Source organism: Pseudogymnoascus destructans (assembly GCF_001641265.1).
Source record: "Pseudogymnoascus destructans isolate 20631-21 unplaced genomic scaffold scaffold_47, whole genome shotgun sequence".
NCBI lineage: Eukaryota > Fungi > Ascomycota > Leotiomycetes > Thelebolales > Thelebolaceae > Pseudogymnoascus > Pseudogymnoascus destructans.
Genome location: NW_020167565.1, coordinates 13,824 through 36,201, shown reverse-complemented (window position 1 = coordinate 36,201; position 22,378 = coordinate 13,824). Strand labels below are relative to the sequence as shown.

The 22,378-nt window shown below is 49.6% G+C and overlaps 8 protein-coding genes across 8 annotated transcripts; 4 read left to right on the top strand and 4 right to left on the bottom strand.

The window, feature by feature from the left end:
* Positions 1 to 1,736: 1,736 nt before the first annotated feature.
* Positions 1,737 to 2,374, bottom strand: VC83_09351 (uncharacterized protein; the record flags this gene model as incomplete). Its single annotated transcript, XM_024472791.1, has 2 exons — positions 1,737 to 1,990; positions 2,044 to 2,374. 2 exons carry the CDS (start codon positions 2,372 to 2,374, stop codon positions 1,737 to 1,739), a joined length of 585 nt encoding a protein of 194 aa, XP_024319610.1.
* Positions 2,375 to 5,804: 3,430 nt separating this feature from the next.
* Positions 5,805 to 6,425, bottom strand: VC83_09350 (uncharacterized protein; the record flags this gene model as incomplete). The annotated part of the gene is made up of 2 exons (XM_024472790.1): positions 6,052 to 6,425; positions 5,805 to 6,006 (listed from the first exon to the last, which is right to left on the bottom strand). Exons 1-2 carry the CDS (start codon positions 6,246 to 6,248, stop codon positions 5,805 to 5,807), a joined length of 399 nt encoding a protein of 132 aa, XP_024319609.1. The 5' UTR covers positions 6,249 to 6,425.
* Positions 6,426 to 6,475: 50 nt separating this feature from the next.
* On the top strand, positions 6,476 to 8,530 carry VC83_09349 (uncharacterized protein). Its single transcript, XM_024472789.1, has 8 exons — positions 6,476 to 7,003; positions 7,046 to 7,220; positions 7,263 to 7,448; positions 7,492 to 7,622; positions 7,667 to 7,796; positions 7,842 to 7,932; positions 7,977 to 8,331; positions 8,377 to 8,530. The coding sequence occupies exons 1-8, from the start codon at positions 6,702 to 6,704 to the stop codon at positions 8,492 to 8,494; spliced, it is 1,488 nt and encodes a 495-aa protein (XP_024319603.1). The 5' UTR covers positions 6,476 to 6,701; the 3' UTR covers positions 8,495 to 8,530.
* A 161-nt stretch (positions 8,531 to 8,691) lies between these two features.
* On the top strand, positions 8,692 to 9,482 carry VC83_09348 (uncharacterized protein; the record flags this gene model as incomplete). Its single annotated transcript, XM_024472788.1, has 2 exons — positions 8,692 to 8,927; positions 9,479 to 9,482. 2 exons carry the CDS (start codon positions 8,692 to 8,694, stop codon positions 9,480 to 9,482), a joined length of 240 nt encoding a protein of 79 aa, XP_024319604.1.
* Positions 9,483 to 12,862: 3,380 nt separating this feature from the next.
* Positions 12,863 to 13,473, bottom strand: VC83_09347 (uncharacterized protein; the record flags this gene model as incomplete). Its single annotated transcript, XM_024472787.1, has 2 exons — positions 12,863 to 13,288; positions 13,459 to 13,473. 2 exons carry the CDS (start codon positions 13,471 to 13,473, stop codon positions 12,863 to 12,865), a joined length of 441 nt encoding a protein of 146 aa, XP_024319594.1.
* A 747-nt stretch (positions 13,474 to 14,220) lies between these two features.
* On the top strand, positions 14,221 to 16,107 carry VC83_09346 (uncharacterized protein; the record flags this gene model as incomplete). Its single annotated transcript, XM_024472786.1, has 1 exon — positions 14,221 to 16,107. The coding sequence occupies one exon, from the start codon at positions 14,221 to 14,223 to the stop codon at positions 16,105 to 16,107; it is 1,887 nt and encodes a 628-aa protein (XP_024319595.1).
* Positions 16,108 to 16,369: 262 nt separating this feature from the next.
* Positions 16,370 to 20,159, top strand: VC83_09345 (uncharacterized protein; the record flags this gene model as incomplete). The annotated part of the gene is made up of 5 exons (XM_024472785.1): positions 16,370 to 16,532; positions 16,593 to 17,105; positions 17,878 to 19,288; positions 19,407 to 20,006; positions 20,069 to 20,159. 5 exons carry the CDS (start codon positions 16,370 to 16,372, stop codon positions 20,157 to 20,159), a joined length of 2,778 nt encoding a protein of 925 aa, XP_024319592.1.
* Positions 20,160 to 21,458: 1,299 nt separating this feature from the next.
* On the bottom strand, positions 21,459 to 21,734 carry VC83_09344 (uncharacterized protein; the record flags this gene model as incomplete). The annotated part of the gene is made up of 1 exon (XM_024472784.1): positions 21,459 to 21,734. One exon carries the CDS (start codon positions 21,732 to 21,734, stop codon positions 21,459 to 21,461), a length of 276 nt encoding a protein of 91 aa, XP_024319593.1.
* Positions 21,735 to 22,378: the final 644 nt, after the last annotated feature.

Here is a 22,378-nt window from a genome sequence, read left to right as displayed (position 1 = left end):
GATCAATGGTCAATAGACTTGATAGGAATATTACCTCAAACGTATAATGGTAACTGTTGGATTATAACAGCTATCGAACGATCTACAGGATGGCCTGTAGTAAAGGCATTAAAGGATGCAACTACACAATCAGTTATGGACTTCATACATCATGATATATTCGCTGTCTATGGAATTCCGAACGAGATCTTAACGGATAATGGGACTAACCTTGTCTCAGAGGCTATGGAAACGTTCCTACAGCCTACTAAGGTTAAACACCGAACAACTACCCCTTACCACCCCCAAACGAATGGAAAGATCGAACGATTCAATGGAATTATTGGGGCAATGTTAACGAAATATCTATATGGAAAGCCCGTACGGATGTGGGATGAATACCTTACACAAGCAGTCTTTGCTACTCGACTCCGTATTCATGCTGTAAGCAAGTACAGCCCGTTTTACCTCCTCTACGGAGTCAATCCAAAGTTACCAGGAGATTCGTACGAAGCCTATAATGGCTCAGAGGAAGACAGAGTACAGAAGATAATCAAATGACATGCATGTTCGAACGAAGCTCGAGTGAACGCAAATAAGAAGCTTGTTGAGGCAGCAATCAAAGCATCCCTTGTACGAGACGAGCAGTTCGCTCCAAAGCCAGACATAAAGGTTGGCACCTATGTTCTCGTATGGGATGAGAACCCTCGAAAATTCCGTTCGAAATGGTATGGACCATACAAGGTTATCATGGCAGCTCCGATCGGAACTTATGCCTTGGAGGATTGCCACAAGAAGATCGTGAAAAGCCTTATACATGGGAACCGGCTATTACCTTTGAACGACCTAGCAGTTAATAAGGAAACTGGACAGTGGAGTTCTAGTTTTAATCTAGACACTATCCGTTCGAAGTTTGAACTCATATCACCTTCGGACGAAGTTAGAGAACTCCTAGAGCAAGAAGGCGTTCTAGGATATTCTTATAAGGAACTGGCTATGATCACTAAGCGTGAATGGCTGAATCTACAATCTAGAGGACTAGATTCAAGCAAGTTAGGGGAGGGAAAAATAGGTGATATCTCGTACGAAGAGGCTATTTTCAAGAAGCTTAAGGCTAGAGTCCTCGCTCTCAAACGGAGAGAAGAAAAAGAGGCACAAGCAGAAGAACGAGATGATACTATTACCCCCCAACAAATACCTTCGGAAACGATCGTTCGAAGTGTAGATACTCAGTTACAGGGTCCTACGGTGATCCCTCAGTCAAATACGCAAATACAGGTAGACGTACCTTCGAACGAAAGGCAGCCTAGAGCCCCCTCGAACGAACCTGCTATTGTGACGAGCGAAAGGACTGTACAGAAGAGTCAGGAAATGCGTACACCCGCACAGGAGCTGCCAGTTGCAGTCACAACTGCCTCCTATATTGATCTTGAGAGTAGGGACTTGCAACCCCTATCTCAAGAGAGTCCGAACGAAGAGTCTGGAATTGCAGTCCAGTATTCAGACGGAAGCCCATCTGGTGTTGGTAACACAGAGGAAAGCTCAAACGAAGAGCAACAGAGGGTAGGCCTTGCCCCTCTTAAAAACAGGAATGAGAAGTCCCGTACGAAGTTCGCTCGGGATACTCGTACGAACTACTCTTTACGGAAAGCCCCAAAGAAGAAGGTGCTCAATTCTCTATACATATTTCATTTGTCACAAGAAAGCAGAGAAAAAGCAGAGGGAAATCATCGTATTGTTGTCTCGTATGAAGCTATCTACTCGAATCCCTCCCAAGTCGACCCCTCACCCTCACCCTCACTCTCCACGTCGTCCTCGGACAAAACATCCTCCACTGTCGCACCCCCCTCCAAAGCCCTGCCACGCGCAGAGAGGGCACGCTCCATCCCACGAAGCTCCGCCAGAGCATCCCGCACACCGTCGGTGGTGTTCAGGTCGAAACCTGACCCGAGATGGGTGTTCGTACGGGCCTTGTCTTGATACAAGGATCCCGAACGAACACGGGTGCGGGCTCCCACAGGTCAGTACGGGACAGGAGAAGGGAGAAGGAGGAAGGGAACTTACCACCACCAACGCGCAAAGTGCAGCGACCGCCCTGGCCACCCCAGAAGCAGTTGGCGCATGCGCCACCGAACGGAACCTTGTTTCCCGGCCCATAGCCGGAGGAGAAGGAGACACAGCCAGTCTCGAACGGACCAGCGCCACGAGCGCAAGAGTTGCAAGGTGTGGCATTGTCGTTGCCACGCGCCTGCACCTCCACGGCAATGCCGTACGAACCATGCTTCGAGAGATCGGTCTCTCGGTTCTTACGCCAGACGATCTGGCGCCGGACGGGGAACTCGGCCATGACGTGTTGCACGTCAGCGGTGGCAGTCTTCTTTGCCTCGATCGCCATCGTGGTGCTCGTGACGAAGTCGCCCTGTGAGAATATCAGCTCCGAACGAGACGAAAGTGAGAACTCCGAACGAAATTGTCATACTGACATTCGTTGCACTCAGTTTGCTATCAAACTCAAGAGCAAACTTAGAAATCTCCTCCTCAAACCTACAAGTCACCATACATATCTTGGCTTATCACACCAACAACAGAAGCAATACTACTCAATGATTGCTGCAAACTCTTCTACTACATCTGTTTATGCTACATACATCACGGCATATCATTTGGACACTCATTGAACAAGTTATTAAGAAAATCTCCTCCTTAAGGGGGTGGGCCAATACTACCACATGGCATATCTCTACCAACTAGAGGCCTAGGAACATGAACGATAGCTCTAGAAGCTTCTACAACCCTCTATGATTCATTACACGTCATCGCTCCTTAGTTACCCACAAGATTGGTTAAGTTATGACATAATTTGTCTATAGGTACTCTGACCTTGGACCTCCTTTTCACTTCCTATAGGCTAGGAACCCAAGAGATGGTTCTATGGGATTCTCTTACGTTCACTACATGATTAGCAAGCTAGTTGTGGGTCGCACTTGATTTCTAATACATTTACCAAGCCTGGTTAGTCATGGAAAGTCATGGAAAATGAGAGAACTACACTCCTTTGGCATAAATAGGATTGCCCTTTCCTTAAGAAAGGGCAAGCAGGCAATACAGTAAATCGACTAGCACATACTTCTACGTCTTTTCCAAGCTTCCAAGCATTGATCTTGTTATTCTCTGTTTTTGAAAAGTCAGTGAGGTGCTAACCTCTGACTTACCCCTGAGTTCTCAGACTCAACATTTGTTGCAACTTGTCTAAACCACTTCACCACATCATACACCTGATTGCTGCGTTGTGGAATAGTCTAAGCTACAACCCTTTGGCTCTGTTTCCTAAGACAGTGTGTTGTCTTAGTAAATTCATCCCTTCCTTGGGTGGCTAGATTCTCATATCTGGTGCACCCACCATTACAGAAATGGGAAATCACACATACCTTTGGTGTGTAGTGGCCCTTGCCACCACGGCCTCCACGGCCACGCCCACCACCCTGACCACCACGACGTCGACCGTCACCACCACCCAGCCCGCCCGACGCAGTGCTTCCCGCACGGAAGTCGACCGAAGAAGACATCTTCCACAAGAAGAAAAGAGAAGTTGGGAGGAGGATGGTGGTGGGTGCTGTCTTTGTGCGAAGACAGTTCGTACGAGTGATGGAAAAGAAAGCAGAAAAGAAGAAGAAAGGCGGGTAGAAGTGAGGCTCTTATGCTGGAAAATAGGGAGTGAATAAAGGAGGTCAGGTGACCTGTTTTTCTCAAAGTCGGGGGAGATGTGATTCTGGCCCTAGGAATCAGGCAGAATCAGGCAACTACATTTAGTGAAACGTAGTCATATTAGTGTAGTTTCGTACGGTAGAGTAGCTTAGGGGCGACGGCATAAGTAAAGGCCGTGGCCCCATTGAATTCTACAAGTTTGGTTCGCGCTCGGAAAATCACAGACTTGCTACCTAATTAACACGTGATACCGTGTTTAGGTGTCATTCTATTCTTCAGATAAGCAGTGGGTGCATAGTTATGGATTATCCCATCTCCATCCCTTCCGTACGCACCGCCACACCTGTGTTATCATCGTACACTTTCATCAGTCGACGACTCGTCATATCGGAGAGCATCCAATCGCCTGTCGGAAATCCTGCCGCGCCGGAGCAACCGGCCACTCTTCAGGCACGTCGAGACCAAGCTCCGTCATGAACTGCATGATGTCTAAACGGAAGATTAGCATCTTTTCCTTCACATTATAGGTGTAGTAGCTTTCCAACTGACTCGTGATCCCCTGCACCCGCGCCAAATCCCGTGGAAATCGAGGTATAGGTAGACTCGTCGTGATAAATCCACAGCGGACGCAGTTGCTGATCTGCTTGGGTCACGCGTTGGTCGCCAGCATAGCCGATGTGTTGTAGTAGCTATGACGAAGGTGGAAGGTTAGCAAAAAAGTTAACAATAACGTAACAATCAATGATTTATCCAAATATAGCACATACTCTCCCAAATCTAGCGATTATGGCCAACGAGGTCCGGTCGGGGCGTAAGCTCTTCCAAATCCAGCTATTATGGCCAACGAGTTTCGGTCCAGCTCGCAAGCTCTCGCCAACGAAGCGGCGGCGGCGTTAACTAACTTACAGTGTCAGAGGCGCAGAGCAGCCTCGGCACAGAAATTTCGCGCTTCCCTCAGGCGCCGGCATTCCAAGCCCTCCAGATCCAGCAGCAGCTTGCTTCGATCCAAGCTGAGCTGCGAGCTATGAGATGAGCAAAGAAAACCCGGCAATGTAAAATCAATTCCATAGATAATTTAAACGGTTACTTTCATCAGCGACTGACTGTGGGCAATGTTGGATTCTCGAGGTCTCTTGAATACATGGATGATTCCATTGTGACGCATCAGCACTCGGAGACGATTGGCAAGGCTGAATTATCGAGGAATTAGGGGGCTGGGTCATCGTTTTTCAAGCCGTGACTCATTATTGCAGGTGTGGTGTGAAACGACGTTCACATGCAATTTACCCCCTGTCCAAGACAAAAAGAGACAGCCATATCCTCTCTCTCCTCCGTAGGAGACGCTGCCCCCAATTCGAGTACGGGTCGACATCATCGAAGCCATCAAGCAACAATGCCTTCTTCGTAGTGATACAATCCGATTTAGGGGCGTGATCAGGGATTTGGCGTTGGGGAAACCCTGGGGCCGGCACGATGAGCTTGTTTAGCGATATATCCGTCGCAACAGAAAAGCCATAGCCATGTACACGTCTCGTCATCAGCCCAGTGTTTTCCAGGCGCCATCCATGGGACATTGACTATAAATGCGAGAACTATCTCTGGCGATCTATAGCGCTTCTCCATCATAGTATGCCAGCTTTTTGCAATGGACAGAGAGGCGTTTGGAGAGCGCTGCAGTGGACGGGAGAAACAGCGCAGACGCTGCGAGAATCGAGGTGAATAGAAATTATGATCGGGAGCGGACAAACTCGGCAGTGTGCACGACAGGATCGAGTCCCCATCTGGCGTGGGATAGATTTTGGTAGAAGCTGACACATTAGTATATCTCGAAGTGGGGGAGTGGGACCTAGAAGTTGAAGAGCGCGGTAGTTTCGCCGCTTGTTATGTAGCCCATATCAACTGGATCAATGTCCTCGCTGACATCAAGATTCGGACTGAACGGGCCAAAAAAGGGTTGGAGGTCTTTATCTTCGGCTAGGTAACCAGAGGTAGGTCGAGCGTTTTGTCGTGGCTGTGGAGAGACGGCCATACCAGAAGCACTGGCGAGAAGTTGCAGAGGGGTCTCGGCATCGTCAAGGGAATAATTATTGTCGCGGCTTCTGCCCGCCGTCGCAGTGGTCTCATATTGTGTCGGTACAGGCGGCGCTGATAACTGAGGGCTTTGGACAGGCCCTTGACTCTTTGGCAACAAGCCTGCAGTGCTGCCCAGGAGATGCTGGGGACAGCGCAGCCTGCTGGTCCTCCAGCTCTCCGCCATTCGCCTTTGACCGCGCGATGGCCTGGCCAATTCGATAGACGGCTTTTTCGAGACCAGTGCGTTTACTAGATAGGTTGGCATGGCTTTACCGGAAGATCGCGCATACTCACTTCTTCACGCCTTTCTGTCGGCCAGCATGGTACTTGGGGATGATGCACTCTGAATTGGCCTGGTCGCACCGCTTGCACTTGGCGTCGCCGGCTCCACGGTGACACCTAATCTTGCTTCGCCTGTAGCTTAGACACGCGGCCTGCTTTGTGCTCCCCGAACTGGTCGCAGCTTCTACCGGCTCTGAGCGCTCGTCCATCACAACCGCGCCTTCGGTGGCCGGCGACAACGACCGGTAGGAGTATTGCTTGTTAATAGCCGCCAGCTGCGTATATAATTAAAGCTGCGGAGACCCTAAGATTAGTACCAGTGCTAGACCGTAAATCCCCATCTTTACCCCGTGATGTTTTAGTCTTGGCGTTCGGAGTATAGGCGGCTGCCAGAACTGGCGCCGCTGTCTCTTGTCGCCGTCCCGTTTCGGTGCTACGGCTGACATCCAAACTCTTCCCCACTAAAGGATTCGAGGTCGGTGAGGGATGGGAAATGATTGGGCTCGACCATCGATCCTACCCTGAAACACTGAAGTATGTATGTCGTAAACCTTGTCAGCTCTGTCTTACCTGCCGGCGGTTGACACACCTTATATTCTCCTCTCCTCCCACTTCTTCTCTCGTTCTCCCCCGATAACCTGCGCCCTTGAATACGATTGATAATGTCCTCTACCCCTCCCTATCTCTCTGAGCTGGGCAAGGGATGCCTGCCACCATACGACAAACAGGACAATGATTATGTATCGACAATGACACCCGCAAAGCAGAAGGCCCTGACGCGCCGAATCCTCTTCAAGCTCGACGTCCGCATCATCCCAATCATGGCGCTTCTCTTCCTCTGCTCCTTCCTCGACCGCACCAATGTCGGAAACGCAAAGGTATACAAGATGGAGAATGACATCAACATTTCCGATCACCAGTATGATACATGTCTAGTCATATACTATGCATTTTATATCGCTAGGTAAGTTGTAGAATCGTCCCGCGACTGATTCTGACTGGCTAGTGAAATACCGAGTAACCTGGTCTTGAAGAAGGTCTCGCCGAGGGTCTGGCTTCCCCTTCTCACAGCGGCCTGGGGAATCGTCGCAATGTGCCTTGGGTTCGTTCAGAACTACGCTAGTTTGATGATCGTCCGTGCCTTTCTCGGTGCGACAGAGGGCGGATTGCTTCCTGGGATTGTGAGTCGAGTATCTTTGGTTGTGCTTGTCTAACACTAGCAGGTTCTATATCTGTCGGGAATGTACACGCGCGGCGAGATGGCGCTTCGAATCGGTCTGTTCTACACCAGCGCCTCCCTATCTGGTGCATTTGGAGGGCTTCTTGCACGCGGCATCCACGAGATGGGAACTGCTGGGGGGTTGCATGGCGGAGGCTGGCGATGGATTTTTATCATCGAGGGACTATTTGTGCGTTTGTCTCCCGTATGATGGACTTTGCTAATCGAAAGAGACTATCGTTGTGGCGGGATTTGCATATCTCATTCTGCCAAACAGCGTCGACGATGCTCTGAACGAGGAAGAGAGGGAGTTTGCCAGATTGAGGCTTTACAACGACAAGCCGAAGACGATACTTGCGAATGGGTAGGTAGTGTTGTACCTTAGGTGGACTGTCTAACTTTTCACAGGGAGATTTCCATGGAATCGGAGAAATTCGCCTGGTCGGAGGTCGTGCGTGGACTCATGAGCCCGCAGCTATGGTTCAGCGCCACGGCGTATCTGGCGATTCTTGCCGCTTTGTATTCATTTGGGCTCTTTGTATGTCGCATTCGTCGAAGCTGGCCGTGTGCTGATTGTGGATAGTTGCCGACTATTATCGTTGGATTGGGGTATACTCCTAACGAAGCCCAGCTCTGGTCCGTAATTCCGTACGCTGTGGCAGCAGTCATTACAGGTATGTTCCCACGCCCTTTCCGTGGCTATTCTCACCTCGTCAAGTTGGCATAGCCTTCCTCTCCGACCATCTCCGCCTCCGTGGCCCGATCATGCTCGCGTCTCTGCCTCTTGCCATCATCGGGTATGCAGTGATTGCCAACGTCGATTCGAACAGGGTCAAGTATGGAATGACGTTCCTGATGGCTACTGGACTATATGCCAGCGTTCCCTGTATCCTCGGATGGATCAGCAACAACTCTGCCGGCCACTACATGCGCGCGACGACCACGGGCGCACAGCTCGCCATTGCGAATTGCGGAGGATTTATCGCGGCGTTCATCTATCCCAAGGTTCAGGGGCCAGAGTTCTTCATCGGCCATACCGTGATTTTGGGATTGTTGTGCTTTGCGTGGGTGATGTGAGTTTTCGAGTCAGGGGTTTGGTGACGAGCTGACGTTTGTAGGATCCTGCTCAACGTGCTGTACTGCGCAAAGGTCAATCGCGACAAGGCGAAGGGGTTATATGACGAATTTATCGGGTCCGGCGATGATCGTGATCCGCAGTTTAAGTTGGTGCTATGAGTGTAGGATTTAATATAATATAATGAATGATGGACATTTTAATTCTATCCTACTAGCTATACCATGTCGCATTGCGCTATAGTTTAAATGTACGTTGTAGGCGTGGAGATTATTGATAGCTACGCTACGGTGGCTTTGCGGAAGGGTTCATATGTCGATCTATAATCTCAGTCTAAGTCACGCTCCGATGCGTCGGGATGGCCGGGAGGGAATTGGATGACGCCGAGAGGCTGGAGAGACCAGTTCGGGACAATGAGGTGTGGGAGCGCGAGGTCGGTGGTTGCGACCTGATTCGTCACTCGGTGGCAGCAGCATGGCGAATTGGGATGGCGGAGGCTGCGGGCAGACAGGTTGAAGATGTGGAATGCCCTGTGGTTGTCATGCGACTAGAGCGCGCGTTTGACGAGGCGTTTATGCTTCTCCGGAACTTTGAGTAGTTGCAAGGATGGACCCTGCATGACATGGCGTATGCGGCTCGGCGGCAGATCAACTTGGGACGGACGACGTAGCGTTGTATCGGCAGATAGAGAATCAAATTCAAAGCTACAATTTACGAGTTGTGACGCGATGAGAAGCAGTAGGGGTAACCCTAACCCCTAAGCAGCCAATTAGGTTACTAAATGGTTACTATAATTATCACTATAACATAGTAGGAGCACTTACTCTTAAATTCTTAAACCAGCATCATCTCTACAGCTTCTTAAAGAGCTGTAAGTGCAGATGTCTAAAAGCATAGTTCTCTAGGGCTACTAAACTTCACATCATAGCAAATCTCTTAGACAAGGTATTAGAATGGTGCCTAGGGGATTATAAGCTTAGTAGACTTCTAGTAATAGTAGATCTTATAGAGAGCAACAGCTATTTTCAATTAGTAAAGATCTTATAGTAATCATTATAGTAATCAGCTTACTTCTAGCCTTCTAGCAACGTGCCTTCTTCTTCTTTAGTTATATATAGCTAACATTGTCTTTTTAGCAGTCTTAGCTAGTAAGTCTTCCTAGTGTTATGATATTAGCTGAAGCTACTCGAGCTGGTGGTGTTACAATTGCAGCTCACAGCTGCTAGCAACTATGGGAACCGCTAAGCGCACAACTGTATATAATGAGGAATAGCCTCACCACCTTCCTTTTCTTCTCCTTCTCTCTTTAGATTCAATCTAGCTTATTATTCTCCGGACTGGCTTCTTGACCTCCGTGACCATCGTAACATAAGATTGAATCTATCCTTTCTTTTGTTCTCTAAGCCTGAACCTTGATACTGAAATTCAAATTCCCTTATTTGAAAACCCTACAACCATATCCTGAAGTCGATTCCAGAACACCACAGTGTCATACTGACATTCGTTGCACTCAGTTTGCTATCAAACTCAAAAGAAAACTTAGAAATCTCCTCAAACCTACAAGTCACTATACATATTTTGGCTTGTCACACCAACAACAAGAGCAATACTACTCAACAATTGCTACAACCCTCTATGATTCATTACACGTCATTGCTCCTTAGTTACTGGCCGATATGACCACATAGCATATCTCTACAACTGTAAGGATGCCTTCTCCTCTCTCATTCTAGGGAGTAGACTCTGTTGGAGAAAAGAGGACGGGCACCGTGGGATACAGTGGCATTTTGGCCCTAAAACTGACGGCTTTTCCCAGTGTTACTGTCAGGTCCCCCAATTGGTGCTTGGCGTGAGCCAGTTTTGCCTCAGAACTCCGACGCACTAGGTTTTGGTAGAAAAAATATAATATTAATGCTTATTTCTATAACGTACATGTATAGCGAAAGCGCCAAACAAGCGAAAGCGCCAAAATGATGCGGTGACCAAACCCCCCAACTAAATGTTAAATTCCTCAACAACAAAACATGCCCCATAAAAACGATGAAAGCCAATTAGTGCTAGCTATCCAGGCTATGCAAAGTGACCCAAAGTTACGCCTTCGAGTTGCTGCTAGGATCTATTCTGTGGACCACCGCAAGCTAGGTCGTCGTCTAGAAGGTGTACCTTCACGACGCGATATCCAAGCCAACTCACGGAAATTAACTAACCTAGAGGAGTCCGTCCTTGTTCAGTATATACTCGACCTAGCTGCCAAAGGGTTTCCTCCTCGGCTGTCTGTTGTTGAAGATATGGCAAGTCGACTACTTGCAACACGCGACTCGTCACGCGTTGGGTCGCGTTGGGCTTCAAACTTTGTTAAGCGGCGTGTAGAGCTCCAGACACGCTTTCAGCGCAAATACGACTACCAGAGGGCTAAGTGCGAAGATCCAGAAGTTATTAATGGCTGGTTTGAGCTTGTGCGTAACACAATTGCGAAATATGGTATCGATGAAGCAGATATCTACAACTTTGATGAGACTGGGTTTATGATGGGCGTTATCTCAACTGCTATGGTTGTAACAAGCTCAGACGGGCGGGCAAAAGCAAAGAAGGTACAGCCTGGTAATCGGGAATGGGTTACAGTAATCCAAGGCGTTAGTTCTCAAGGTTGGGCAGTACCACCATTTATCATTGTTGCAGGCAAAAACCACCTTACATCTTGGTATGAGAATAGTGGAGATTGGGTGATTTCTGTTACTGAAAATGGCTGGACTACAAACGAGAGAGGCATGGATTGGATTCAGCACTTTGAGAAGCATACAAAGGCCCGGAGTGTTGGTGGTTATCGCTTGTTAGTCCTTGATGGTCATGAGAGCCACCACTCAGATGAGTTTGAGGAGTACTGCAAGGAACACAACATTATTACGCTTTGTATGCCTGCTCACTCTTCTCATCTACTCCAGCCACTTGATGTTGGCTGTTTCGGCCCGTTAAAGCAGGCCTATGGTCGGCAAATTGAAGATATGATGCAGGCTCATATTTCTCATATTACAAAGGATGACTTCTTTCCTGCCTTCCACGCTGCATTTAACACTACAATGACGGAAAGTAACATTCGAGGCGGGTTCCGAGGGGCAGGGCTTCTTCCATTTGACCCTGAGAGAGTGATATCTACACTTGATCTTAAGTTAAGGACACCAACGCCTCCAAGCTCCCGCCCAGGTACTGCTCAACCTTGGGTTTCTCAGACACCAAACAACCCAATTGAAGCTATGTCACAGTCTACATTTATTAAAACTCGGATTTCACGCCATCAAAATAGCTCTCCAACCTCAATCTATGCAGCTGTTGACCAGTTTACAAAGGGTGCATCGCAAATAATGCATCAATTAGCACTGCTAAAGGGAGAGAACCAAAACCTACGACAGGCAAATGGAGTACTAAGCAAGTGCCGGAGAGCTAGGAAAACACGACTACAGCAAGGAGGATCACTTAATCAACAAGGGGCGCAAGAGCTACAGGATGAGAGGGATGTTGTGCAGCAGGTAGAGCAGGAAATAAGGGCAAGCCGTGGTCGGAAGCCAAGGGAAGAAACCCGTGCCCGTCGCTGTGGCAAGTGTGGTGAGACTGGGCACAATGCGCGCACGTGTCAGATTGTAATAGACACCTCTGAGGAAGAGGACTCCGAGTAGTTTCAATTGATTTCTAATGTTGTGGTAGATTTATCGCAATGTTTGTCGTGAGGGTAGATAATTTTGGCGCTTTCGCTTGTTTGGCGCTTTCGCTATACATGTACGTTAGAGATAATGCTTCTATCTATTACATTTTTAATATTGGTAAGTTCACTTAGCTTTGATGATATATTAGGCCAAACTTATGCTATATATATAATAGCAATAGCGGATGCAGAATCTGCGATAGGTTTGGGTATACTAGTAGCTTTTTACAGATTAAGAGGAAGTATAGCTAACGTACATGTATAGCGAAAGCGCCAAACAAGCGAAAGCGCCAAAATTATCTACCCTCGCGACAAACATTGCGATAAATCTACCACAACATTAGAAATCAATTGAAACTACTCGGAGTCCTCTTCCTCAGAGGTGTCTATTACAATCTGACACGTGCGCGCATTGTGCCCAGTCTCACCACACTTGCCACAGCGACGGGCACGGGTTTCTTCCCTTGGCTTCCGACCACGGCTTGCCCTACCTCAAGAACTGGCCGTATCTCTGGCGCAAATTGGGAATCCCCACGCAAATGATCCCTGTCACGCAGGCGCGCATGGGCCATTCCTTCGCAAATATTCCTTCGCAAATTGGGGAAACCCCCCCCCCCTTTCCAGTCCCCAAGCGCGCGCGCGAACCTCTGTATTTCTTTAGTAGAGTAATTCTGTTACCCAGCCAAAGTCCCAGCATCGGACGTACGTGATGGCAGCTACTGCCAGGTTCCCTTACCTCCGGGCGCATGGCGTGCTGCTCTGCGCCAAGTGCCAGACCGGCCTCCCGCCCACGCGCGCTAGCCAGGAGAGGCACCTCAGGCAGCCACCACACCTACTGAAGGGTTCTCAGTTGCGAGCGCAGCTCGACCTCTTCGCGACATATGACCTCCGGCTGCCGAGCGAGGTCGAGCTGCCGCATCAGCCCTGCACACCCATTCCATGACTGCGGTGCCACGCGGCATTCGTGTGCGCCATCTGCGATGTCGACGGCCAGAGCCTGAGCCTTACGCGGTCGGAGCCAGCTATCAGGGCGCACGTGTCCAAGGAGCACGGGCAGAAGCCGGCCAGGCAGGCCGAGGGCAGGTCGTGGCGAAGGTGCACTGTCCAGACCTTCTTCGCTGAGACCCAGCACGTCCGGTACTTCGCGGTTACAGACGACGGCAGGGCGGAAGGGGACGCAGCTACTGCTGCCATTGCCCTCGAGCCGCAGGAGCAGGACTTCTTCGAGCTGGCCGAGGAGGATGCGAACATTGTCATACTGACATTCGTTGCACTCAGTTTGCTATCAAACTCAAGAGCAAACTTAGAAATCTCCTCCTCAAACCTACAAGTCACCATACATATCTTGGCTTATCACACCAACAACAGAAGCAATACTACTCAACGATTGCTGCAAACTCTTCTACTACATCTGTTTATGCTACATACATCACGGCATATCATTTGAACACTCATTGAACAAGTTATTAAGAAAATCTCCTCCTTAAGGGGGTGGGTCAATACTACCACATGGCATATCTCTACCAACTAGAGGCCTAGGAACATGAACGATAGCTCTAGAAGCTTCTACAACCCTCTATGATTCATTACACGTCATCGCTCCTTAGTTACCCACAAGATTGGTTAAGTTATGACATAATTTGTCTATAGGTACTCTGACCTTGGACCTCCTTTTCACTTCCTATAGGCTAGGAACCCAAGAGATGGTTCTATGGGATTCTCTTACGTTCACTACATGATTAGCAAGCTAGTTGTGGGTCGCACTTGATTTCTAATACATTTACCAAGCCTGGTTAGTCATGGAAAGTCATGGAAAATGAGAGAACTACACTCCTTTGGCATAAATAAGATTGCCCTTTCCTTAAGAAAGGGCAAGCAGGCAATACAGTAAATCGACTAGCACATACTTCTACGTCTTTTCCAAGCTTCCAAGCATTGATCTTGTTATTCTCTGTTTTTGAAAAGTCAGTGAGGTGCTAACCTCTGACTTACCCCTGAGTTCTCAGACTCAACATTTGTTGCAACTTGTCTAAACCACTTCACCACATCATACACCTGATTGCTGCGTTGTGGAATAGTCTAAGCTACAACCCTTTGGCTCTGTTTCCTAAGACAGTGTGTTGTCTTAGTAAATTCATCCCTTCCTTGGGTGGCTAGATTCTCATATCTGGTGCACCCACCATTACAAACATGGTCGCAGAGGACATCAAGACGGAGGCCAGCAGGGTGCACGGCTTCGACAGCCACCGCTCGGCCGTGGTCCCATGGCTGGGGCGGACGGGCATCGCAAACCACGTGCGGGGCCTGCAGAAGGACGAGATGCATGCCTCCTACACACTGCCAAAGAGCGCAGATGAGGGAGAGCCCGAGCTGTTGCTGATGCTCGAGGTCATGGACAAGATCCTTGCCGAGGCACACGGCTGGTGCTTTGACGGGCCGGACTGCATGCTGACATGGCCAAGGCAGCTCGCACTGAGCCGCTTCCGCGAAGCGCCTGCATCATCATCATCGGCGTCAGCCAGCTACAGGGCAGGCAGGGCACGTGGCTTCGACCCCAAGAAGGAGCCCTCCACACTGCGCACGAACTTTGGGTACTGGAAGCAGTTCATGACGTACTGCTACCGCGTGGCATACTGCGGCAGCCACTTCACGCCACCTACGCCTGCTGCAACGGGAGACGGGAGTGCGGACCAGGGCAGGTGCCCCGAGGACTGGATCCGGCTGACGGACGAGCAGACAGCGGCTTGGGAGGCAGCCCTGCAGTGCACCGCTGACGGAGACCGCCCAGCCCTGAACGACGCCCTCCGGTCCCTCTGCATGGCCCTCGTCTGCCACGAGTTCGGCGGCGACCGCTTCAGCTCGCCTCTCCTCAGCTTCTGCGCGATGCTCAGCGTCAAGCCGCGCACCAACTCGTGGAAGGAGCCGGGCAACTTCAACAGCTGCCTGTCTGGCCTGATCTGGGCCGTGCAGCTGCTCGTCTTCAGCACGGCCGCATACCTCGAGAGGTCGGGCGCCGGCAGCACGCTCGAGCACATCAACAGCATCTGCGAGCAGTACCTGTGGCCAGACACGGAGACGCCCATGGGCGAGATACTGGGCTGGCGCCTGCTGCTGTTCGCAGTGTCGAAGGAGGGCGTGGGCTCGCACCAGGCACATTGGGACGAGGACGAGCAGATCCTCACCTACAGGGACGTCGACCTGAACATGGACGAGGTGCAGCAGCTGCTGCTGTCAGAGTTCAGGCAGGCGCAGCAGCTGCTGCACGATGAGCTCATGTTTGGCGCAACAGGCCTGCCACGGATGCACGCTTGGGCGCTTAAGGACAACCTCGATGCCGACAACTTCGGCTGGTACTTTGGCGAGCACCGGGAGAACGTGGCACTGCTGAAGCCGTTCGCGGGCTCACTGCGCAACGTTATACAGGAGTCGCAGTCACTCCGAGCATCACTCCTCGACACCACTGATGAGGATGGAGCGGCTGATGCGAGAGTCGTGTGGCGACAGAAGGCCATCGACCAGTACGAGGCCGTCGCTGACGAGTTCCTCAAGCGGCTCCTCGTCCTCATCCACATGGCCTCGGGCCAGCCGCTGCGCGAGAGCGAGCTGTTGTCCCTCACCTGGCACAACACGCAGCGGAGGCGCAGCGTCTACCTCAAGCATGGGCTCGTGATGCTGCACACGACCTACCACAAGGGCCAGCAGCAGACGGGCAAGTTCAAGGACAACATCCGCTTCCTGCCGGCCACCATCGGAGACCTCCTGCTGAACTACCTGGTCTATGTCGTGCCGCTCCGCCAGGCCTTCCTGCGCCAGTCCTCCCCACGCGCAATCATGTCCGCGTACCTAACCTTATGTCTCTGCCGTTGGACGCCCAAAGGCATCCATTTTAGGTTAGATGTGGCCCGTGCACTTGTCTTGACACTAGTTGCCGATGGGCGCACAACGGCATTCTCTAGGGTTACGTTTTATATGGATTACTATAGCTATTACCATCAATTCCATCATGGCAGAACGTCAGAGCATCAATTCCATTCAAGTTCCAGTGACTTTGAGCCATCTGATCCAACTAAACGTTGAGTATAAGGTGTTGGTTTGTTTGAGTGCACATTGCTGCAAAGCAGTTAGCGGTGTAGGACTAACTGAGCACTTCCGCAAAATCCATAAGGAGAAACTGGAAGTTCGAAAGCAGATACAGCACTATATTCAGAGGGTTCCATTTGATTATAATTATTCAACTATCCAATTACCAGTTGATGGACTACCACCACAGCCAGTTATTCCAATAGTTGATGGATTCCAATGTCAGCATTGTAGGTATTATACAATCAGTCGAAGAGTAATGAAGGATCATGGCCGAAATAAGCATTCAATGAAACGGGTGGATGACAACCAGTTATTCCAGGCTGTACGGCTGCAGACATGGGTTCGAGATGGAAAGGAGCGATATTGGGTTGTGGATGAGAGTAGACAGGCTGAAGGAATGCAAGCGACGCATCAATTGAGTAAGTTGGATTCTGGCAATCTTTATAGTAATCATTATAGTAACCAGCTGATGATATTAGTACGCGACGTTGGAGAGCAGTCTAGCGATGATGTTAGTGAGGAAGAGCAAGCCAGCAACCAGGAAGGCGATGCTGAGGACCAGATCATACGCGACATCGAGCAGTGGAAGGAGGCAGCACAGGAGCGCAGGTTGACACTGCTAGCCAAGCCCGCGGCTGATGAGCTAGACCCATGGCTACGATACACTGGGTGGAACGAGGTTCTTCAGGAGTCACAGGTTGATATTATCCAGACATACAAATACGCGCGTGAGCCAGAGGAGAAGGAGACCAAATTACAACGACTGTTACGTGCATGGGATCGGATTCTTGAACGCTGTCTTGATACGCTAGCAAATATGGACCACAAGGATGTACTAAAGTGGTGGGCATCACCAAAGAATGAGGTTGCGAGCCAGCATCCATTCGAGCTTCACCAGAGCGTTCAGTCGGTTCATAAGTGTAGTGCAGTATGGCAGAGGTTCATCTGTTACATGATGAGGACGGCGACAGTTGACTGGGAGGATGATACAGGTATGTGGATGGTTACTATGGTGGTTACTATGGAAGAGGCAAACCCATCTGCGCAAAGCACACGGCGTCAACGAGTGTGGAGGGTTGGGTGATAGGATATATCAAACCCAGACTCGTGTGGGTGTTTACTATAGTAGTTACTATAGAAGACCCCAACCCATCCGCGCGAAGCGCACCAGCGTCCCGCAACGTGTGTGGAGGGTTGGGTGGTAGGATATATCAAACCCAGACCCGTGTGGGTGTTTACTATAGTAGTTACTATAGTATATGACCCAAACCCGTCCGCGCGAAGCGCACCAGCGTCCCGCAACGTGTGTGGAGGGTTGGGTGGTAGGATATACCAAACCCAGACCCGTGTGGGTGTTTACTATAGTAGTTACTATAGAAGACCCAAACCCGTCCACGCGAAGCGCACCAGCGTCTTGCAACGTGTGTGGAGGGTTGGGTGGTAGGATATATCAAACCCAGACCCATGTGCGCGAAGCGCACAGCATCACGAAACGTGTGTGGAGGGGGTGGGATATATCAAACCCAAACCCATCTGCGCGAAGCGCACGGCGTCACACAACGTGTGTGGAGGGTTGTGTGGTAGGATAAATCAAACCCAGACCCATCTGCGTGAAGCGCACAGCTTTACACAGTGAGTAGATGGTTACTATAGTAGTTACTATAGTATATAACCCAAAACCATCTGCGCGAAGTGCACATTGGCAACGTGTGTGAAGGGTTACTATAATGATTGCTATAATATTTACTATACTGACTTCATTAGAAACTGGCGTGGAATTCACCCATGCTCAGTGGCAGTCAATCCAACAGATCCATACGCACTTGCAAACTGAACCCAATAATGAAGACGATCAGGATCCATTACTCACAGCCGAATTGATGCGACTGTGCATGCTAGTCGTGATGCAGGACACTAGCAAGATTGGGCTGTACGAGTCACCATTGATGCATTACTTAGCTGTTCGTGGGATCGATCCACTTACCAAATCGCTATATCCACCACTTGCATACACACCAATACTTGGACGTGTGTTATGGATCACACGGCTGCTTATGCTTGAGATCGCAGTACCATTAGAGCCATGGCCAGAATTAAGACTCCAGAGCAAAGAGGATATTGAATCAATTCCCGAGCGAATCCACAAGCTACGGAGGACCCATCTCTGTGAAGGCTCATTCTCACCAACGTCAAGCATCTTGAGTCAATTAGCTATGGGGAAGAAGTATAACCAGCTGCATGAGTCGCCAGCGAACATCCACTGGTCACGCGATGAACAGACGATTTATTATCTTGGAATGGGAGTTGAGCTTGAAAAGGTTAGGGAAATGTGCCATGACTTGATAGGATTACTACAAAGATTACTATACAATCTGGCGTTTGATTCAGAGCTGCCCATGGTAGATTTGAGCCAGATCGTTGACAGCATGGCTTGGAACACGAAATTTCGACAGTCTGAGTACAGCTTCATCAACCATGTTAAGAATCGAGAGCGTACGGATGTAGGTTATCAGTATCTGCTTAAACGTGCAAGGAAGGGAAGCAAGGAGTGGCAGTTGCTTCAAAGAGCAGGCGATGGATCATACAAATGGAACGACTCACAGAAGCAGGCGTACTTGAATCAAGAGCGTCAGTTCTTACGAAAGTTGATGGTTACTTTGCATGTCACAGGTGGCCAGCCAGCTCGAGGACCAGAGATTGGATCGATCAAGGTTAGTAACAGTGTGTATTCAGCGCGGAACATATACGTCATTAATGGGCAGATGTGCTTCTTAACCATGTACGATAAGGCAAGAAAGAGGAGGGGAAACACAGATTACATTGTTCGGTTCTTGCCCAATGAGGTCAGTCAAGTGTTAGCACAGTACTTGATATATATCCGACCATTTGGCAGGGCATTAGACCAACGAGAGTCAGAGTACTTGTTTGGTGATAATCGAGGGCCATGGGCAGGAGAAGAGCTCACGCAAGCTTTAAGCAAGGCAACAAGTAAGGGGCTAGGTGTACGGTTGACAGTGCAGAGCTGGCGACACGTAGCCATTGGAATTGCTGTACGGCATTTACTACGAGCAAGCAAGACGTGGGAGAAGGACGATGAAGAGGATGAAGGAGAGTTTGCAGAGGGTGATGATGAAGAAGAGTTGGAGCAGAACACATTCCGACATATCATGGTTAGGTGAGTTTATAGTAATGATTATAGTAAGCGCTATTTATGGTAGTACCATAGTATGGTACTATTGTTTATAGTAATTATTATAGTAATCATTATGGTAATTAGTACTAACATTAAACAGACAATCAGGGCATGGGCAGAGAGTAGCCCAAGCTCATTATGCAGTTGACGGAGCATTCTTGCATCGACTAGGCCCAGAGTTAATCACAGCATATGAGCAAGCTTCAGTAGCATGGCACGAGTTGTTAGGGTTGGCACAGGCTGAGGGGAAAGGAAAGCATGGGCGACAAGCCAGCCAGCAATTAACACCAGTTGGCATCAAACGAGAGAGGAGAGAGAGCAAGCATGGGGTGAAGGCAAAGGCATTAGATGGGTTGCGACGGATCTATGGCCCACAAGCGCAGCCACGATCTGAAGGACAAGCTGCAGCACTACAACTTGTTCACCAGCCCCCAGTCACATCGATTATCGTGTTGCCCACAAGCAGTGGCAAGTCAGTGCTGTTCTTTTCAGTGGCTGCCATGGCTGTTGACCAGACAGTGATTGTGGTCGTTCCATTCACAGCACTAGTTGAAGATATCGTGGCTCGAGGACAGGCTGCTGGGCTGCACTGTAAAGAGTGGAGCTATAGTAATCATTATAGTAGTCAAGAGTTGGTGCAGCTGCTGGTTGTCAGTGCTGACCAGGCCGTCAGTGGGCAGTTTCTCCACGAGGCTAAGGGGTACGAGTTGAATGGGCAGCTAGCTCACATGTTCTTTGATGAATGCCATGTTGCATTTACAGATACATCATATCGAGAGCGGCTTCGAGAGCTGTGGAAACTACGGTACTTAAAGTGTCCATTTACAGCATTAACAGCCACATTGATGGTTGAGCTAGAAGATGTATTACGAGACAGGCTATTAATTGAGGATGCAGTACTACTACGACGGAGCACTGCACGGCCGACCATTCGATATCAGGTGCAGGATAGTAAGGAAGAAGCAGCATCTGCGGTCGGACTTCGATTACTAGAAAGACTACTATACTTGCCAGATGGGAAACGTGGAGTGGTTTATGTACGGAGCTATGCAACTGGCGACTTAATCAGCAGTGCTTTAGAGTGCTCATTTTACAAGGCACGCGCAGATGATAAGGGCGAAACACTACAGAAGTGGGCTCAAGGAAGTGGAGGATGGATTGTGGCGACAGGAGCATTAGGGACAGGAATTAATATTCCAGGGATCATATATGTGGTGCATATTGATAGGCCATATGGATTGACGAGCTTTGCTCAACAGTCAGGAAGGGGAGGAAGAGAGGGAGAGGTTAGTGAGTCGATAATCGTCACACTAGTACAGAGTGTAGGGGTAAAGAGTCAAGGGTTGATGAGCGAGTATTCAGTGGAGCAGGTGGATGAGGATGCAATGACGGAATATATCCAGAGCAGGGAGTGCAGGCGAGTAGTATTAGGGCACTACTTTGATGGGGTAGTAGAGGGAGTGAGCTGTGTAGGGTCGGACAGCGTGCTATGCGATTTGTGTTTGAGCCAAGTGGCAGTAAGGAAGAGAGGTGAGGAGGAGGCGATTACTATAAAGGTTACTATAAATGATGGTAGTAGGAATGATGGCAGGGAAAGCACGGGTGGCAGGATTCAGAGTAAGATGAAAGAGGTAGAAGAAGAGGAAGAGCAGATGAGAGGGGTGATGAATAGGTTAAAGGGGGGATGCATATATTGCGAGCTAGTATATGGCAAAGGGAGGCAGCACGAGTACGTTGATTGTATGGAAGCAGAAATGGAGGGATGTGGGATTGCAGGGTATGAGGAATGGCGTGGGGGGGTTGATTTAAGAGGACTAGGGCAGTGCGAAGAGTGTGGATTGTCAGTAAAGGTATGTCGACGGTGGGAAGGGGGGGTTGTGAGGATGGCAGAAGAGAGGTGTGAGTATGAGGGGGTGATGCTAGTAGGGATATTCATATTATTCCAACAGGGGTATTTACAAGGAGTGGCAGAAGTAGGGGGGTTCCAAGGGAGGTATCCCGAGGAGATATGGGGATGGATGAAGGAGAGGGAAGAAAGGATGAATAGGGTTGAGAGCAATTGGATGTTAGTATGGCGAGAAGCATGTAGGATGTTAGAGATGATGAGGGATGAGCGTAAGGGTTTATAGTAATTAGTATAGTAAACTACCATCTATGCTAACCCTAGCTCGAATGCCAGACTAGCCTTTGGAATATTTCGAGGCAACACTCTCGCTCTGATACTCAGTTTGAGGGAGGGGAGCTGTGCCTGCCAGCCCTTGGCTATAGGATTCCCTTCCAGCCAGGGGATGTTGTCCTGTTCCGCTCTGCAGTCCTCGAGCACTGGATCGCGCCCTTCGAGGGCACGCGGTACTCGTGCGTCTTCTTCACGAAGCAGAGCAACTGGCAGCCAGGTGAGGAGGAGTAGAGGGCTTGTCTCCTGGTCCATTTCCGGACTCACGTTCTTGCAGGGACGGTAGGTTGACGGTCTCGCAATCGAGTGGAACGTTCGCTGACGTTTCCTGTGCAGCTTTGCAAGGGGAACAAATTGACGTACTCCGATTGTTGATCGGACTTTCGATGGTGGAGATATTCCGGTTTTGGTCGGGCGATGCATGGGAGGGGTGATTGGGGGAGCATGTTATAGGATGGATTGTAATATCCTGACGCGGCATGCAGATGGTGCGTTCGATAGCGTTAATAAAAGTGATTTGCAAGACGAATCAAATGGCGTACTCCGATTTGTGATACGAGTTGAGACGGGTGAGATATTGCAGATTTCGCTGGGGGGACAGTAGGGGTGGTGGAGCACCTACTCTGAGGGATTATAACCTTTGCAGCTACGGCGGAAACTTCACGTTCGATATCGTCATTGGAAGAGATTTGCAAGAGAAATCGAATGGCCTCTTACGATTTTTGATACGACTTGAAACGAGTGAGTTATTTCGGATTTGTTGGGCCGGGCCCAGGAAATGGGGCCCCATGGTAACATGTGAGAAGGATTCCAACTTTTGCAGCGACGTCTGAAACTTAACGTTCGGTATCGTCAATGGAAGATATTTACAAGGGGAATCGAATGGCGTATCCCAAGTT